General features: G+C 40.1%; 1 protein-coding gene across 7 annotated transcripts in view; it reads left to right on the top strand.

Annotated features, from left to right (window-relative positions):
* UNC80 (unc-80 homolog, NALCN channel complex subunit) overlaps window positions 1-13097 on the top strand; it is a 182892-nt gene that overhangs the window by 84580 nt on the left and 85215 nt on the right. For 6 of the 7 annotated variants that reach the window (XM_045854721.1, XM_045854712.1, XM_045854711.1 and 3 more), the window contains exons 26-27: window positions 2950-3115; window positions 10560-10660. In XM_045854721.1, coding sequence (XP_045710677.1) covers window positions 2950-3115; window positions 10560-10660 — 267 coding nt within the window. Of the gene's footprint in view, window positions 1-2949; window positions 3116-8385; window positions 8590-10559; window positions 10661-13097 lie in introns of all 7 variants that reach the window. The other variant, XM_045854715.1, reaches the window with a different exon arrangement.

Genomic DNA, 13097 nt, shown 5'->3' with positions numbered 1-13097 from the left:
ATTTTTAATTGTAGTAAAAATAATAGCTACCCTAATAAACAGAGTAATAAAAGAGTGACAGTGTAAAATAATCACATTAAAAGCTATAAATACTCTCTGATCTGAGGCTTGAGGATAGGAGAAGATCAGGAACTTAAATGTTCTACTAAGGGAAAAAGTCTTTCAGATTAAAATGCCCTAGAGCCATTTCCAAAATGGAACAGATTTCCCTGTGATATGTTTGTTTGAAAAAGCCCCAGTTATGTCCAAAATGTGGGAAAGAAAACAGAAGAACCTTAAATACAATAATTAAAATAAAAGTTAATTAATTTGTTTAAGCACAGTTCTTTCTTGGGTAGGGTGAGGAATCCCAGGAGGCCCTCACTGCATTGGTGGGTAATAGAGTTAACAAAAAGGAAAAATGATATCAAAAGGTATTAAATTGTGCAAAAAAATATATTTTTGCTAACTTAACAATTTTCCATATAAATCCTGAGATGCAACTTAATGTGTTTTTTCTTTTCATAAAAGCAACTTCTGATAGCATTTTAGTCACTCTTTTTGTTAACCATACAAATAAATACTGTCTTAAAAAAGAAAAAGCAGCATTCTTACAAGATTTATAATCTACAAGCATAATCATCAAATTTTTCTCTAAATATTAAATTCTGAGCTTGATAAAAGGAAACAAGTATTTTTGAAAAAATAATTTTGTTTGCGAAATTGCTGGTCCCTTAAAATGTTTCCCAGCTGAATTATTGAAACCAGTAACCGATGACCAAGCCACACAGCATTAAACAAATAATTCTATGCTATGCACAGAGGAGTTCATAATAAAGAAAAAGGCAGGAACCAAATCCCTGTACATCGATGTTCATTCATTAGGATAAACAACGTATTGGATGCTTTTGTGCCAGACTATGCTAAAAGCTATACCAACTGCACCAAAGAGATTTAGCAAATTAAGTTATAAAGTATATACTGCTGAATAAAAGTTCCTAAAGTTAAAGAATCAGAAACAAAACACAATTCATATTCATCGATGATGAATATTTACTGAGGATACGAGGACAAACAAGAGGGTGTGATGGTCTCAGGAGTGGGGGTGGGGGTGAGAGCGAAATGAACACATGTAACAGGAGAACCAACTGCACAGAACTGTTTACTAAAGCAAAGTATGGGTGGCCTTAAGGAAGAAGCAGAGGGCCATGGTTGGCCAAAGTAGGGGCTGGAAGAATCTGAAGAACCTTTCTGGAAGAGATTACACTTAACTATAAGTATGAAAGATGGGTGGGATTTTCACAAGTAGGTAAAAGAAGAAAAATTGGAAGAGATAACTGCATTTGAATATTTTTTGACAATGTTAAATAGATTTCATGTTGTTCCTTTGTTTTTCTAGATGGGATGTAATTATCTGAGTACCAAAGTATAACTTCTGTTTTCAATCCAAGAGGAAAAGGAAAAAAAAACATGTAGAAGATAAAATTGATTTATTAATAATAATTAAAAATAGTATTGGTGCAAACTGAGTTTTAAAAAATATTTTTTCATATCTATTTGAATCAGAGAGTATGTTATATCATAATTAAAAAAATGCTCTATAAAGGTAAAGTTGGCATTTTATATATTTTTATCAGATTCTCCAAAAATATTTTATAGATAAGTAATTAAATATGATCTTCAGCGTGAACTAGTTGCCATTCACAGAACAGGTCAAATTTTCAATTCAGAGCCTCAAGGCCAAACCTCTGCTAAATATTTACACTCCTCAAGGCTTACTTTAAGGTATAGGAAACATTCTGTTGATAGACAGTAAAGGAATCCCTGATACTGAGGTCCACCTAGAAGGGATTGAGAAATTCTGCCATTGTATGGTCTTGTCTTGAGCTTCTGGCCCTGACATCTGAGGTTTCCTCAACTTGAAGTTCTTTCCCCCATTTGTTTTCTGAGCTAATCTTACTTAATCCTCAAACTGAACTCCAGCATTGCCTCTGTATTTGTTTTCTATTTCTTCGGTAACAAACCACTGGTACTACAATTTTAGTTGTTTAAAATAGGCCAAACATATCATCTTGTAGTTCTGGAGATCTGAAGTTTGATACAGGTCCTGCCAGGTAAAAATCAAGGTGTTGGCAAGGCTGCACTCCCTTCTGGGGCTCTAGGGAAGACTGTTTCCTTGACCTTGTTCCATCTTCTAGAGGCCACACACATTCCTTAGCTCATGGCCTCTTCCCCTATCTTCAAAGCCTATAATTTAGGCTGTCTCACCCTTCTTCCATAGTTGCATCTTCCTCCCATCACAGCCTGGAAAAACTGTCCATTTTTAAAGATTGGTGTGATTAGGTTAAGCCTACCTAATCCAGGATAACTTCCTATCTCAAGGTCCCTAACTTCAACCACACGTGCAAAGTCCCTGTTGCAATGCAAAGTGACATAGTCACCAGGTTCCAGGGGCTGAGACAGGGGCATCTCTGGAGAGTCACTGTTCTGCCAACCACAGCCTCCCAACATGATAGATTCTAAGCACCAAATCTGTCTCTAAGCCTTGGGATTTATTACTTGTTTGCCTCCTCAGTATCTGTCTTGGGATTTTGACTTCCTTTAGGACAGGAACCATCTCTTATTTATTCCCCAATACTAACACATTCATACTCAACATACTCATGGAATGATTAATAAACAGATAAACACTAATTTTAGTTAAAACTGTTCACAAAGTATCAGAAAGTGAGGAAGCTAGTTCTAGATTTGGAATGTGATCTGTGTTTCAGAAAAGTGAAAAACTAGGAGGGAAAAATTTTTAATTTAAAAATACTTTTACAGCCACAACCTAAAGTTTGCATTACATAAAGGAGAATTGGGCTGTTTAAATACAATGCTATGTGATTCAAAACAGAAGGAGGTTTACCCCAAGACCGCAGCCACACTGAGGAGATGCCAGCACTCACGTGCTCCTCACTGACATTGCAGGACCTGGAGAGCTGCAGACTTCGTTTGGACCCCGAGCTGGACAGACACAGATATGAGCGAAAGATCAGCTTTGCTGGGGTCCTGGATGAAAATGAAGACTCCAAAGATTCCCTCCACAGTAGTAGCCACACCCTCAAATCAGATGCAGGTGTTGAGGAGAAGAAAGGTATGAAAAATCAAGGATTATTTCATGTTTCAGGGTTTCTTGTAGAATATTTGGTCCGGGGTCTAGACCATGGAATTGCGCACCCAAAGAAGTCCAAGACTGCTGGCTCCGAACGGTACTGGGTCCATTTAGCGGGCTAACAAACCACTGTAGCTGGGGGTTGGGCTCTTCAGTCAGAGGGGCCGGGTTCTGATTCCAGCTCAGCAGCTCCCCACATCCCACTGAGTCTAAGATGCCACCATTTCTAAGATGAAACACTATTTTAGGTACCAATAAGAAAGAGAAAATGCTCTTAGTTCGGCTCTCACACAACACTTATTGCTTAATTTGTGTCAATTTGTGTCTCATTTTTTTTGAAAGAAAACTTTCAGACTTAATTAGATGTGAAATTTTTATTTTCAGTATATATTTTTCTTGTGCTGCCCCAAAAAGAGTAAGCTGTAAATAAACTGGTTAAAGGGTTTCTAACTGTCTTCAGTTCAGGGTTCAAATTTTTTAATCACTTCTCAAGTCAGAATTGTCAATGTCCATGTTTTTTTTTTTTAAATGATGTTATCCACTGTGTCATCAGAATGTTAGCAATGCATCGCTTTTAAATTAATCTATAAAAGAGGTAAAGCTATTGGTGCTAGTAACTGAAGGAAATATTCAGTTGTATGAAACTAGCCTACCTTCCGTTCCTGCTTCAGGGATGTTATCAAACACATCTATCTGACTTACCACCTCATCCACACTCCTTCACCCAGCTACCACTTGACCTCTTGGAGTTAAAAGACACTGGTACCCATTCTGTAAAGTTTGTTGCTGATGCTTTAGATGTTCACGTGGACACAAGCAATAACACCTGTCACAGCTGCCACCTGGCATCTTAAGATACTATCAACTATAAGATAAACCTCAATTTCACATATGTTAATATGTGCATCTTAAAATGCCAAAATACAGTAACTAGTTGTGTGACCATGTTCCCGTTACTTACCTTCTAAGTCCCAGTTTTCTTCTCCATAAAACTGGGTTAATAGCACCTACCATGTTGTGGTGTTGAAAGCTTTAAATGAGGCAATGGAAGTGAAGCATAAACTCAGTACCTGGCACATAATAGGTGCCCAATAAATAATTGTTGTCATTGAGCATGTAGATTTGAACCCATGCAGGAAATTCTAAATGTGAGCTAAAGATTGACAAGTTTTTTTCTCTTTAAAGACTCCTTTAAACTGTTACCTTCATCTGATTTTGCTATTTCTTAAATTCCATTGCACATCAGTGTTTTCCCAAGAATTTCAATTAAAAGAACATCGTCACATTTGTAACACCAGTCAAAGATTATGTCACGCATGTAGTGTTTTCTAGTGTCCTGTAAACAGTGACTCCATGAATGTTTGGTGACCGAAGGATGGGACAGTTCTTGAAAGAAATCACCCTACCCCAGATAGAGAAGACAAAACCTTTAAAACCTTTCAAGGAATGGATATACTCTGGAATTATTTTTTAATATTTCAAGATTGTTGTCACAACATATTAAAAATGCAAATAATTATTATATAATAATGAACTTATGGTGAACCAAGTATTTTTTTATCCAAGTCTTAGCAATTTATGCATTTGAAGAAGTACCAAGTCCATCTACTTTCAAGTATTCCTTATTCAGACAAGGATAACCACATATAATGAGAAACTTCCATCTTTTAAACATAGTGCAAGGGGATTTTCTTTTTTTTGCCCATTCAAAGTTATTATGCTAATCATTATTTAAAGTGGCTGAAATAAAAATTTCTAATGCTGACCTGGTTAAACTTGAGCAGAGTAAATTGTTCACCATTTTAAAAAATAAAATAGATTAATTTTAAGAATAATTTCATGATTATCATTTGTGTAAATTATTCTTAATGTTCAAAGACACAACTCTTTAGTAATTTTTCTCCTCATAGAATAGCTATGTTAATATATGAAAGTTGTTTAATAAGAGAAGAGCAGAAAACTGAACCTATAAATAAAATGGAAACTGGTAAATATCCTTTACCAGTTAGCAAATATCCTCCCAAAGATTCATAAATATTCTTTAATCCTTTTGATAAGCAGGAACCAGCTGCTAAATTCATTGTGAAAACGCGGACCATGGGAACCTTGCTAACTTAATTTACAAAACTTTTATTTAAAATTTCATACCATCTGTTTTTATACAAGCAAAAAATGCCAGTTCTGAAATAAACAACCTGGGGACAATATAGATTCTACCAAGGAAAACTAACATGAAATAATTTTTAAACTAAAAACGTCTGCTTAAACTCTCCGAGTAAACTATTTCACCCATATTCCAAATACAAGCTAAGACTGGCATTCCAAGATACAAGGTATTTCTGGTCATTCAACAATCATCTTTTGAGCACCTACTGTATGCGAGGCGCTTATTAGAGGTTCTCAGAAAATAGCCAAGAAGAAGAGGAAAATTTTCCCACATATATTTGAGTTTTCATTAGCTAATAGTTAATAACATAATAGCGAGTGATGTTCAATACTAGACTTTTAAATAGAAATAAGTAGCATGAAGAAAAAATCAGGGTGAGAGAACTGGTAGTGATGGGGAGTTGGGGGAGACTGTAGTTCAGAGAAGGCCCCCATAAGTGACATTGAGCAGAGACCCGTAGGATGTGAAGGAGCCAGTCGTGCAAAGGGCTGAGGGAGGAGTTTTCCAAACAGAGACAGACTGAGAACAAGGCTGTCATGCAGGAGTGAACTTGGAGCTTCTGAAGAGGGCAAAAGGCCAACTTTTGAGATGGAGTCAGAAAGGTAAGCAGAAGGCAAGTAAATAGGGCCTGCTGATATGCTTAGAAATTTAGTTCTATTTTAAGTGTGCCTGAGAGTTCTTGGCGGATTTTGACCAGAAAAATGATATAATGTGTGCATTTACAATTTACGTATTTAAGAGATGAGTTGAGCTGTGGGGGGCTCCACTACAGGGAAGCAGTGAGGTAGTTACATTAGCCCAGGGAGTAGATGATGGGGATTTCAGATCTTCTGAAATTTTGACGTGTGGAGCCAGTGGGACTTGCTTATGGATATAATGTGGGGTGAGAGAAAAGGGAAGAAGAGATATTTTATTTAATTTAGATGAATGTGATTCACCTTCATGCCAGTTCTCATTGTCACAGAGATAAAGCCTGCAATTCAATGCTGTCCAATCTCAACTGATGTTTTTCCTGTACAAAACCAAATCTGAATTCTAACTGCTGTGACCTTTGTAAATAACCAGTGCCATAATTCTGACCACTGACTTTTTGTTGCGGTCTCCAACTGTCGTTGGTGGTAGAACAAGTTTTCCAAATTAAATGTCTTTCCAATCACATTAGTGTGGGGTTATGTGGCTGCATTTCTATGCTGAAAGGTATCATACAGTTGGGCAAAGAATGCTGGAGTATGCCTCTTTACAAACTAAAAAAGAAAGGAAGGAAGGAAGAAAAGAAAGAAAAGAAAGAGACTCTCTAATCTTTTTTTCTACTTCCGAGTCTACTTTGACATGAAATTGTATTAATAATCACTAAAAATGATCATTATAGTTTATTTCAAATGTATTTCTGGTAGGTCATAAAGTCTCCATCAACCCGAAGGATAATATTGGAAAATATAGTGGATGAGTTTTGTGCTGTGATTAAAATAGAGTAGTATGGTCTACAGTCTTTATAGAATTTATCCAACTATACTACAAGAATTTTTATCCAGATGTGAACTTCTGTCCAGATGTGTTCAGTGAGCTCCACGAGGTCTTTGCCAGCTGAGTTGTAATAATTTTCATCTTTCTCAATCGCAAGAGTAGATCAGAGATTAAACATTTCACATTATTCAACAGAAATTATTCTGGGCTCCTTTATATGGCATTAAAAGTATGCATTTGATTAATACCTAAGCCGCATGAATTCTGACACAGTCACATGTTCTCTCTCCTGTGAGTGAGAAACTCAAAACTGAAATGCAATCTTCCTGATAGGGACTTCAAAAGTTATTAATAGCTGCTGGGGGAAGGGGGTATAAAGGGACTAATTGGTAATGGAAAAACTACAATGAAGATTAAATTTTTAACAAAAGAACTAAAGGAGTAAGGGTTCTGAGGGGAAACACAGGTAATGCAAAGGCGGGGGAGGGGTGACCTGGTTTCTGCTGCCTGGTCTGAATGGGCACAACCTGAGACGCGTGGCCTCTCAGGGTAATTACCAACAGTCTGAGGTGTCCATCTAGAGATGGTCAAATTGCACCGAATACATTCTAGGGCTTTGATTCAGAACATAGAAAAATATATATTAATAGCTATGCCCCAAATAATTAGTTTGAAATCTTGTTCATATCTTAAGAAGGACAGCTTACCAAAAATGACCCCTTCCTGATAATGCCTTTAAGCTCTGAGAACTCTCCTTGTCCCACTCCTACAAAATCAGTGTGTGCCGACACCAAATCTTAAAAAGGAAAAGAAAGCGGTGTGTATATATGACTATGGGAAATAAGAATGCTTTTGATTTAAAGAGTAGATTTCAAGCTTAAACATTTCTTCCTCTTTTATCTTCCTCACCAATGATTGTTTCTTCCAGAACACTAAAGATGAATAATGCATGTTCCTCTTGGTATATTAGACAACTGTAAGGTGGGCGCAGGGTGTCGCGACATTTGGACTGATATCTCACCCAGCCTTTTGACTGAGAATCACTAGGTGCATTGAAAATGGAACCATTTCCCACTCACGTTCACTCAGAGCACCCCAGTGAAAACAGACCCTTTAGTGCCTTTGCTGAGCTGCTGAGCGGAACCCGCTGCTGTCTGTTGGAGAGACACGTGCCCCTTGTTTTTATTTCTTAATGAGGTATTCCAAAATCAGGGGGTTTCCATAATTCACGGAACTCTGTAAGTCCCATTTCAAAAGAAAAACAAAAACACGTGGTTTGTGGTTTTGCTGAAATGCACTAACCGTCCTACAAAATGTTGCTGCAAGGGCACACTCATGCTTGTGAACCCTGGGCCAGAAAGGAAGCAGGTTGTTCCCAGCACTGATGAGCCATGTGTCCGAGAAAGGAGCTGCACCAGCCCTTCTGCGGGGCATCCGGCCTCCTGCCTGCCCAGCAAAGCCACCTGACGGCGGGCTTGGGAGAAGCTCCTTGTCCAGACACGCTGCCCATCCCAGATAACGGAGAGGAGGCTGTTCAGACACAAGTTGCGGAGAGCTCGGATCTAACACTGGCTGGGGAAAACTAAGGGGGAAAAAGCCCTATTTTATTTTTTCAATACAGTTCCCAGCAGGAAGATCAGGATAGGAGGTTCCCGCCTGCTCCAGATTAAAGGAACCCGCAGTTTCCAGGTGAAGAAGGGGGGTTCCTTGTCCAGCATTCGCCGAGTCGGCAGCTTAAAGAGCAGCAAGTTATCACGGCAGGATTCAGAGTCTGAGGCTGAGGAGCTGCAGCTGTCCCAGAGCAGGGACACTGTCACTGACCTAGGTAACATAGAGGAGTGGGGTGTGCAGGGACGTGGGGGGTAGGAAGGCAGGGCCCAAACCTGAAACAGCTGACATCCATTTTTTTGCCCATCAAAAGGTGGAAGCCGGAGTCATAGGTTAGACCATCTGTTCAGTCTGAAACCACACTCCCCTCTAGAGCAGGGCCTCTCAAACCTTCCTGTGTGCATGGGTCACCTGGGAGTCTTGATAAAATGCAGGTTCTGATTCAGTCTGGGTGGGAGCCTGAGAGTCCAGGCTCCCACAAGCTTCCCGGTGAAGGCGATTCTGCTGTTTCAAGGGCCACAGTTCGAGCAGTGAGAAAATGGAGTACGTATTTGGGAGAGAAAGCACTTTAGTGACCAGGGCAGTGTTTTGAAACCCAGATGTTTGTGCGTCACCCATTCTTCTGATCAGGACCTTTAAAGCAAAACGTAGGTACAGGGGAGAGCTAGCTACAGGTCCTCTGCAGCTAGCAGAGGTTTAAAGTCTCCATTTCACATTAAAAGCAATGAACGTATCAAAGAGGAGTGATTGCCTGGGCCTGACAATCAGTGACCAGCAAGCCAATGTCTCAGGAATTTGTTTTCTCCAACTAAACAATGGGAGTCATTCTATTTACTCCACACCTACTGGGCAGGGATTTTCTAAAGATAAGTTAGGAGATGGCTGTGAAGTGTGTTAACCTCCTGAGGATGAGCTCTGTGTACAGTCAGAGCCCTGGGTTGTATGTAGATTGTCACTGCAGGATCCAAAGAGATTCTCAAGGAGAATCCCAAAATGCGTTAGTCCTATGGGCTCTGGTTACCACCTTCATAGAAAGGAAGAAGACCAAGCAGGCGTGCAGACAAGACCCAGCAGCTGCCTAGAATTTAACTATTAGGTAAGAGTTGAAGTGCACTTTCTTTGTCATTTAGTCCTTGTATGAGCAGTGAAAGAGAAAGTTACCCTTCCTAGGGAAGTTGTTCCTGAAGTCAGCCAGGAAGTGTGCCTAACCACCAATGAAGGCTGTTGAAACAGAAGCTGAGTATATCTCATCAAAGTGAGTTTAAGGTAGAAAACGTTTCTACACCTTCCCACCGTCACCTTTGAATATAGCTAATTTATGTGTTACACTTAAGATTCAGATTTTTTTTATTAGATTCAGCTTATTTTTTTTAAGGAGACGAAGAAAGCCTGTAACTTCTTTTGCGATAGGTCTGAAGCTGTAGTAATATCATCAGTTAGTTTGAGGGAAATTTTTTCAATTAATTATTTGAATTGGTCAATTTAGCCTGACCATGTGAGTCAAAATAGCCAGGCTGCAAGTACAGTTTTGCCATAGAAAAGACCCAGAAAAGCTTTTAGATTTGAGAACCGGGATTTGTTACCTAGTATACTGAGTAGTGAATTCCTGAGAGATGTCTCCTTCATACTTTCCCACAGAAGAAGACCCTTTTTGTCCATGGTTAGATACATTTGCTTCCAAATCCCCTTCCTTTTTCCTAGGCACATGCCCATCGTTGACATAACTCTGATAGCAAAGCCAGGTGGTGTTGGGAACAGTAGCACTAGCCATGGACACAGCAGTAGTGGAGGCGGTAGCTCTCCGGTGGCCATTGCAGGTGGTGGGTGTCTCCACCTAACTGCACCTGCAGGGCCTGGGCAGCCTGGACTGGATTTGGGCACACAACCAATACCTTGCTCATCTCAGCCATTCTAAGACTTGACTCTGTTTTTTTCTCTGCTCCCATGTCTCAAAATGGAAGCCACCATAACAGAGGCCATAAATGTCTTCATAATGGCCAGTTCAGCTGCTGGTGACGGGAACAGCTCCTACTAATATTCCTCCACTAAAATCAATGCTATGCCCTGAAACCCACTGGGCCATGGTAGTCTGCCCTCGGATTCAAAAGCATGGAGAACTGGACCATATCAACGTGCTCTGCAAGGAGACTAAACAACACAACCTCTCTTGGTATTTTTCTTTTGAAGAAGGGAGTCCTTGGAGCGCGAGTGAGCCCAGCATCGAGCCAGAAGGAATGAGCACTGCCGGCACGGAGGAGAATTACCACAGGAACATGTCCTGGCTCCATGTGAGTAGGCATCTCAGAGGGACACCTGAGACCAATTTCCTTTTGGCATTGGGAGAGATCCATGATGGGAGGATGAGAGATTATACTTAAATCGTCCATCTAATTTAGTCTACGAGAAAAGCCAGAGGCTTGTATTTCAGCTGAACCACACTAGGATTAGTGTTCTGCTGGATGATATTCCTTTTATGTTTCACTAAGACCAAGGGTCCTTTATTATGGCTGGCTTTTGGGTCACTGTAAGTCAGGGAAAACCATGAGTCCCTAGGCCATATGAGTGACACAGGCAAGGCATGGTGATCGGTTTTATACAGGTGATCACAGATGCTGAGAGCAAGGCCACAGTGTTATTCTCGAGTCTGGATTAGATCAGATTGTAAACTCAGACGTGGAGATGCTAAGATGAGGAGGAGCACCCTTCAGAGGGCTCTTCAGAGACACGGGCAGGAGGGATCGCTCTCGAGGAGACTGAGCACAGATTAGCGTTCATAGAACTGGCGTTCAGGGATTAGGTTTGAGCTTGGCGTGAAAAGAGAAGGAGCAAAGCATCAGACTCATGACTGGCAGGGCACTGTTGTGGATCTTAGATATGGACTGCCACCATCTCTTCGGATTCTAATGTGACTTCCTGGAAGGGTCAGATGAGGGCTGGTTTGTTCGTGATGCTCCTCAAAGATCACAGCGCTTGGCCTTCTCTGCTGAGATAGTCCCCAGAACTGCTTGATTTGGAGAATTTCTGAGGCACCTGTTTTTCAAGCAAACTTTTTAATGAAGTCTAGCCTACATATCAAAAAGCATACAAAATCTACGTGTATGGCTCAATAAATTTTCACCACGTGAGCACATCTGTGTAACCACCACCAGGTAGAGAAGAACCTTAGCAACATCTTAGGAGCCCCACACAGGCCACCTCCCAGGCACTGCCTTCCTCCTCCTGTGCCCATCCTTGTAACTGCTAACAGCACAGAGTACTTCTGTCTGTGTTTGAAATGCATACATTATTACATCGTGTGCTAGATCCTCTGTTTCTTTTGTCTGTATGAGTGTAAGTCCCCCATCCTTGTTTTTCTTTCTGTGTGGTCTAACCTATTCTTGGCTAGCTCTATTTCCATTTAGAATCACCGAGTCAACTCCCATAAAAAAGCTTCCAAAGCAGGCTTATATGGAATATAATGATCATTTGAAATTGAGAAATTGACAGCATTAGCACAGTGAGTCTTCCCATGTATAAAACAGTCTGTCCACTGATTTATGCCCCTCCACTTATCTAGGTTCTTAAATTTCCTTTACTATGGGTTTTTTTTTTTAAGTTTTCTGTGTGGTGTTCTGTGCACAAACACTCTGGAAGTGTGTTTAGACACTTAGCAATTAAATACTCTTTAAATGTTTAGAAGAAATCACTGATGAAATCTTCTAAACCTAAAAATTCCTTTGTAGGGGGACTTTTAATTATAGATTCCATTTGGGTAATATGATTAAGACCATTCAGATCTTCTATTGCCTCCGAGAACAGTTTACTAAATTGATTTTGGCCCCTAGGAATTTGTTACTTTAATCCAAATATTTGCATTTATCAGCAAAAGGGTATTTATAATATTCTTTTAAGATCATTTTAAATTCTGTAGGATCTACAAGAATGTGCCTCTATCTTTTCCAAGACTGGTAGGTTATATCTTTTTCTCTCTCTTTTTTTGATAAGTCCTACTAAAAGTTTGTTGATTTTATTAGGCAAAGAACCAGCTTTAGGTTTTGCTATTTTGGAATGTTTGATTTTTCTTTCATTAATTTCTGCTATTTATTACTTCCTTCTCCTTTCTTTGAGTTCAGTTTGTTTTTCTCCCTTAACTTCTTGACACAGGTACTTTGTATTGCTTTTCATCCACTTTGCTGACATGTTCATTTAAAGCCATAAAGGTTCCCTAGAAATTGCTCTAGCTGTAACCCACAAGGTTTGATGCATCATCTGTTCATTATCACTCAGTGAAAATGCTTTAAATTCACATCTTGATCATAACTGATTATAGGCCTTTTAAAGTCCATGGCTGATAACTCCCATACATGAATCTGTTGTCTTCCCTCGGTCTTGCTCCTCTGTGTGCCTGGCACCACACTGACGCCCAGACATGGGGGTTGAACGGTTGTAGAAGTGCGGTGGTGAATGCAGGTCATCCATCTGCCAAACCCGTAGAGCATGTGACTCCGAGAGTGAACCCTAAAGTGAACTGTGGGCTTCGGGTGACACTGGTGTGTCAGTGTCAGTTCATTGGTTGAAGCAAATGTCTCCCACCCTGTGGGGGATAATCTCTTGGAGTGGGGAAATAAAATACAGTGGAGTTCAAGGCCCAGTTGAAGGTTCTAGGTCAGGGTGGAAGACACGGAACTGTTTTCCAGTTCCATGCAGGTGGGCTGGACTCAAAGCCCATCCCGCCTGTCAGAAGTC

Source organism: Phyllostomus hastatus, unplaced genomic scaffold (assembly GCF_019186645.2).
Source record: "Phyllostomus hastatus isolate PE091 unplaced genomic scaffold, TTU_PhHast_1.1 phas_contig_137, whole genome shotgun sequence".
NCBI lineage: Eukaryota > Metazoa > Chordata > Mammalia > Chiroptera > Phyllostomidae > Phyllostomus > Phyllostomus hastatus.
This window is presented reverse-complemented; position numbering and strand designations above follow the sequence as displayed.